A 6,742-nucleotide genomic window follows, 5' to 3' on the forward strand; every position below is an offset into this window, starting at 1 on the left:
AATTAGATGCAATACACCCATGCTCTGCTGTGCATGTCTTCTATCCAGTATCCCCCAAATGCTTCACAGAACTAATCATGCTGGCAGCAACAACCAGGTATTAGGAAAGATAGCGCAGGTGGGCATAAATTCACCCCACTGAATCTAAACTATCCTGTGGGCCAGTGGGTCTCAGGTCCATTATCTCAGGTTTCATTCCCACTGGAATATAATACTTGCCCTAATTGTTCTCCTTTGCACCGCCTATCCTGGAAGTCTCTAGTCTCACTGTACTTTCTGCTGCGATCTGGCCACATTTTGGGAAGCTGCAGCCTCTTGCCATCTCTGTCCAGCACTCATTGTGCTTTGCTGTAAGCTGGCGGCTCACAGCTCTTCCCTGTCAAAGCAGGACTGCGCCACCCCCAAATACTTGCAGAAAGTATCCACTAGAAAGAAATGGAGAGAGCCAGACACAAGAAGAAAGAATGAGGGCAAGTGAGAGGCTCCCAGAGCACTCCCCTATGTCGCACGATCACCCTTCCCCTTTTGCACATCTTGTCTCTCCCTCTGTGTTTGGCCACGTAGTTGGGAAAGTGAGACCTGATCAGAGACAGGACAGGCAGCACCAGCCAGATTTCCTCCTCCCCTTACCCCCTTATTTCACACCACAGCATGTCTGGATATGAAGAGCCTTGAATCTCAATTCGCCTGCTGGAAATTGCAGGGTTTGAGTTCCTGATCTGCTTTCTGCAAACCCCAACAGGAAAGCGTCCCAAGGGGCTGAGGTACACAGAGCATTCCCCTTCCTTTCCACCACCCCTGCTGCAGATGAGCTCCTTGCCTACCTTTTATTGCTGACTAGAAGCAGGACAGAGCCATTCTGGATATTGGCTTCTTTGAGAGTCTCGTGCTCCTCAAGCTGCCTGGAGTTGTAATAAAATGTTTTCTTCCAGGAAGTGACGCCCTCCCGTACTAAGTGAGCCCGTAGGTCCATCACTGTGTCTCTGGGCTTGACCGTCAGGGGCATCATCAGGTCCTCATCAGCCAGGTGCACCTTAATGTGGTACCTCTTCCAGCGAGAAAGGCTCCTTCGCAGCGTGTCCATCCTTTCCAGCTCACCAAGGCCAGTGTGGCAGAGAGGAGCATCCAGCTGGGAGGTAGGTAAAGCAGGGATGTGGCTCTGAAGAGGCTGTCTGCTGTGAACAACTTAAAATGTCCTGCCAAACCTGTTCCTCCCAGTTGCCCTGCTGCATGCTTCACATTCCAGGGAAGAGCTCACCTGGCTTCAAGAGCCTGCTGGCTGGGAAACCTCTCCATGAATCATTTCCACACACCCCTAAATCCCATAATAATTACAATGTCTTCACAAAGTGCTCTTCATTCCAATGGCTCTCAGAGGACTTTAAGGCTGGATCTCCATAGCCATTAGAAATGTGGGTGCATGTGAGAAATGAATGGGTTTAGTAACCTCAGGTCTCCTGCTCTAAAAGCTGACAGCTGTGGAGTAGATCAGTTCAACAAAGTAGGAGTTGAGGAACCTCACAGCTATTTAACATGGCCATTTTAATGAAGAAAAGTACTCTGCATAGTGAAAAAAATCCTCGTGGAGGTAACCAGAGCATCCTGAAGGAGACACAGACCCTGGCTGGTGTGAACACCCCTTGTTAGTGCAGTGCAGTTTCCCCCTAGGAGATCTGTATAGTTATTGTAGGCAAACAAGCTGGGACCCTCCAAAAGGGGTAGGATTCATTCATTGCTTGTCATACCATCAGGTATCTAATATTGAGTCACACATGCTCCTCACTGGTTCATCATCTCGATTTCCTCTTCCTTTCAGATCCCTGCCTAATTGAAGGGCTGATTGTATCCTCCTTTAACACGTGAGCGGGAACAGCATCACAGGGCTGCAGACACACTACACAAACAGGCAGCAACAGAGGCCTCAGAATACCAAGAGGAACATGCAATACTTCAGTAAATACAACGATACCTCCGAAAGGAAGGAAGCGATGCCAGCCACGGGAGCCAGCTGTAATTGAATGATCCTGCAAGGCAGACTCTGGCAGTCACAAGATGATACTTCAGAGCAAACATCATCAAGATAAGGAAGTCTTTTTTTTTTTTTTTTTCTCAAAAAGATCAAGTCACCCTCTTATCTTGTAGGTAATTTCCTGCAGCCCATATTACAGGAATTAATTCCCTTGTCCATTCTTCTCAACACAGACCAGTATTTTCAGACCAAAGTACTGCAAGATAGTTGACTTCAGAGTCTGCTCTTCACTAAAAAGGGGCTGCTCTTCCCCGTTAGATAACAAAACAAACTGTCAGATTTTCAGATATGGCAGCAGTCAGCTCCCATTGAGAACAAGAAAGATGTCCACTCTCCCACTGAGAAACAAGGAGGTTTCCACCCCGTCTTCACAACTCCCTTCTTTTTCCCTCCCCAGCACATTATGTCTCTGCCAAGAACAGCAGCAAATATCTTCAGTTACACCACAGGCAATGGAGATTTCCCTGTGCACTTGAGAAGAACTGAAGTTTCTGCTAGCAAGATTTTCTTTCCAGATTCAGTCACTGTAAAGGTATGATTGTTTTGGTGGGGACTGGGATTCTTGGGTCCTCACTGTGCCACTGAGATGCTGCAAAGGCTTCAGATGAGTCATGTCATGCCTTTGTGTTTCTGTTTGCTCATCTCATGACTGCTGCATGATGTAACACGTGTCCATTAAGCGCCTTGTGGGAAATAGGAACAGCTTTTAGCACAGTCATGGTCTGGATGCATTTAAAAATGCCTGGATCTACAGATATGTCACTAATCTTCTTGAAGACAGGACAACATGCCCCCCATTAGAGAAGGAGAAACTGAGGCACAGGGTGGTGCAAAGCCGTTATAACAAAAATGTCAAAGGTTAGGCTCTGGTCCCCATATCTAGGCATCTCAGTGAAAGGTCTCATTTTCAGAGACCTACAGAAACTTTCAAGCCTGGGGCCTGGCATATCCTTCTCCATTGGGGTGACATTCACTTGGGGAGCCAAAATTCATCCCTGGTGTAAAGCCAGAGTCTCACAGGTAAAGCAAGGGTCTGATCCAATTCCCACTGCCATCCAAGGGCAGACTCTCATTGACGGCAACCAGAACTGGATCAGGCCCCAGACACACCGAGGTCTGATGGCTGGGGCCAACAGAATTTGCCCAGTGAGTGCCAAGGGAAGCATAAGGCATTCTTATTTCAGCAGAGCCCGTCTGGTGTCGGCAAGTCCATCAGCTCCATCCTTCTAGCATACGTGACAGCCTGACAGCTGCCAAATACCTCCCTCAGACACCTTTCAGACGGCTCCTGTTTATTTTTAGGACAGCTCTTTCCAGTCAAGGCTCAGATGCGTATCATTACATAGAAAGGGGGGATGGTGGCATAAAGAAAACACAGCTGTTATTTTTATTTCTTTGCCTATGATGTGGTTGCAAACTTTTCTCATGTACCCCCATCCACCCATATTGGGGCCCTTCATTTTATGAAAAAAGATTATATTCTAGCCTATGAAAGCCAGGATAAGGAGAAGCCTAGCAGTGAAGTCAGCTTATGAAATATTGAAGCAGTGAAACCCTCACTGGAACACGTGAATGTCTAATGCCAGTTTCAATTAATTTTGAATTTTTCATTAAACCATTATTAAAAGCAAGAGGACAGCAGAAATAAGGGAAATTGACTTGGGCAGTATATTAAGTACCTTAGTTTTGCTGGAGGATGTTTTATTATCTGTCCAAAGCAATTATTTCACCAGCTCCTGACAGTTGGTGGGCTAAACAGAGGTACAGGATAAAGTTCTAGATGGTCTTTTGTCAAAGTTACTTTAATCTCCATCCCCTACCCTGCACCATGCAGCCTACTTGGGTGATGTCTCTGGCATGTCATATCTGGAGGACAAGACATGGACTCAGAGTTCTGAGAATCTGCAATAATGTGTCACTCTGACATTATTTACAAACGAAAGAAAAACTTATTGACTTAAGCTTTTCCCCATATTGAGGGCAAACAGAAGACATGCAAACATTCAGAGAAACATTCATTAGAAAAGCCTGAAAAGCAATTTAAAACCCAGGTGGGCTATGATTTTTTTAGGGGGGGAAGAAATAAAGCAACAGCATTTATAAAATGTGTCCTCTTCTGTTCTGAAAGCTTCCTTACTCCATTGACTACAGCAAAAGAGAAACACCTGCCTAAATTAGGTGCTTCATTAAGATGTCTCAAGCTGGTTGAGATGATCCTGGGCCTTATAATGTCGTCTTATAATGCCAGAATAGAGACACTAATTTCTTAGGTGGGCTGTTTGTTTGTTTGTTTGGCAATGGCTGTGTTTTGCTGCTTGCTGTGCTGCTCTCCTTGCAGAAGACAACAGAGGAGAAGTGGGATGTTGCTCTATAAGGAAATGAAGAAACCTTTATTAAAGGTTTATTTCCTGGTAGCAATCATAGAGAAATTGCAACATCTGGGGAAAATTCAACAGTGATTCCCCTGGCAGAGCCTGTAAGTCTTTGGAGAAAGCACTCTCACAGTGCTGGTCTTTCTGGCAAAGAAGATACTTTGCTGTTTCCTGAAGCTCTCTGATCCCTGGACATGTGGTCCGTAATGCCGAAAACTAAGGATGTTCTTCTGATGTTTGTTTGGGGTGAGTTTGTGTTTGGGAGCAGATAGACAGCAAGGGATGAAGTGTAAGAGATGACTGCCCTTGTCAGGTTGACCATGCTTATACCTGCAACTCTACAACACTGGGTACCAAAGAGGGGCTTTTTGTTAGACTCCCCTAAGTACACAATTCTGGTGGCGGGCACATTCTCTACCCCACGATTGTCCTCCTGCTCCATTAACTGATGGTGCAGAGGGAAGGCTGCAGTGTTGTGAGCTCCGAGACCCACAGTGGGTGCTAGGGAGCACACAGCTGGGAGAGATTTGCTCACAGGAATTGAATGGCCATGCAGGATGAATCACGAGGCTTTACAGTGATAACTTAAGGTTAGAAATCTCCAGCCACCTAATTCATTCAGTGCCCCAGATATCTCAGGTGATGGGGCAGCTTAAGGCACTAGTATTTATATTCCTGAAGTACCCAGAGGCCCTAACTAGAGCTGTACCACCACGTGCCAAGATGAGTAAGGCCTTTCCTATCACCCAGTGCTTTCCTCCTCCTGAGATGTGCTTGGTTATAAAATGACTGGGTTCACTTTATATGTCAAGTTACATCTACAGCAAATGAACAAAGAGCTAAAAAATGATTAATAAATGCTTTGAGAAATGGATAATTAAATGCAACGGCTTTTTAGAGTCCAATGGATAAGCACAAAATATGTAAGCCCAAGTGATAACACTTTCTCCTGATATAACTTATCTACAACATACTGCTCACATCTGCAAGAGTGCTTAGGAATGCTATTAACTTCTTGCACACCAGGAATAGAAAGAGCCTTTCTGTGATGGAGAAGCACTTCTCCTGGGGATTAGGGGCAAAATCCTCACTGTTTAGACCATTTAAAATCCAGAAAAGCTGCAAGGTGCTTACGTTAACATATACAGGAGGTGTGAGTGACGAGGGAAGGTGGCAGTCTCTGCACTGACCCTGTCCTGTCATCTGCCTGTCAAGCTATAGGGTCCTGTGCTCCCAGGCCAAATGGACTCTCTGTTCCACTGAACACCCAGCCACAATCTCCCATCCTTGCCTGGCACAGGGGAAAATGTCCCTGTCATCCTGTCCTGTTTTAAACCACAGTCAGGAGCTCTCCATCTGCTCCAGCAGTATAACAGATCTTTAAAAAAAGCTGTCACAAAAAGGGGGCTGATCCTAGTTTCATTCTTTTTGGAACAAATGAGGATTTCTGCCACTAACGCAGCTGAATTTACCAAGTCAGATGGATCCTGCTGCAGTATCTGAATCAGACTCCAAAAGGCCCTACAACATCCCTGGCTAGCTGCCCAGCATCAATCAATATTGCGTTACTGGGAGCTGCTGGACTCTGTTTGGCCTAGGATTGAACTTTAAACAGACTCCAGAAAAAAAGCTGAGTATATTCAGCTTTGAAGGAGAAAACTTGCCTGGTTTTGGAACATAAATGAACCTGCAAGTTTTCTGCGCAGAAGTTGGATGTGAGTTGGTGACGGTTTCTGGTGGAAAAGGAAATGTGAAGGAAAAAAAACCAGTAACGCACATGTTAAATGAACCAGTCAAGTGCAGACAATGAAAAAGCTGAAAAATGGATATGGAGGAAAGCATTTTGTGGTGGTAGTTATTTCTCACTGCAGTTCTTTATAACTTTCCAGATGGGAGATTCATGACCCTAGGAAGAAGTCTGTATCCTCCAGGGTTTGGCCTGCAGCAGCCCATGACTCACTTGCCTGCCAGATTTGGCAATAAGCTGAGAAACAAGCAAGACAGCAAAATGCTTGTGGAAACAGCAAAACAAGAGATAAATTAATTAATTGCTGGAAGAGTGAAAAAAATAAACCTCTGTGCACAAAGGAAGGTCCTAGATGGAGAGAGAGTGAGTGCTCATGCCACTGAGGACTCCAGAGGAGCTGGCAGCCCAGGCAGCCAGCTCCATTCGTTTGCAGGCGAAACAAATTCAGGATGCCTCAGTCTTAAAAGGTGAGGTAGGCAGAAATAGATTTGAGGCTCTACCAGCCATTCCACCAGCAGCAAGATGGTTTTCCAGGGGCTCAAGGAAGAAAGAAGATTTGTGGATCTACATTGCCATCTAATGGCAAGGAAGAGC

At 45.6% G+C, this 6,742-nt stretch overlaps 1 protein-coding gene across 1 annotated transcript; it reads right to left on the reverse strand.

Moving 5' to 3' along the window:
- Positions 1-820: 820 nt before the first annotated feature.
- Positions 821-1,130, reverse strand: TINCR (TINCR ubiquitin domain containing). The gene has a single exon (XM_049807984.1). It carries the CDS (start codon positions 1,082-1,084, stop codon positions 821-823), a length of 264 nt encoding a protein of 87 aa, XP_049663941.1. The 5' UTR covers positions 1,085-1,130.
- Between the last annotated feature and the right edge of the window lie 5,612 nt (positions 1,131-6,742).

The sequence above is a fragment of the Accipiter gentilis genome, chromosome 8, assembly GCF_929443795.1.
Source record: "Accipiter gentilis chromosome 8, bAccGen1.1, whole genome shotgun sequence".
Classification (NCBI taxonomy): Eukaryota; Metazoa; Chordata; class Aves; order Accipitriformes; family Accipitridae; genus Astur; species Astur gentilis.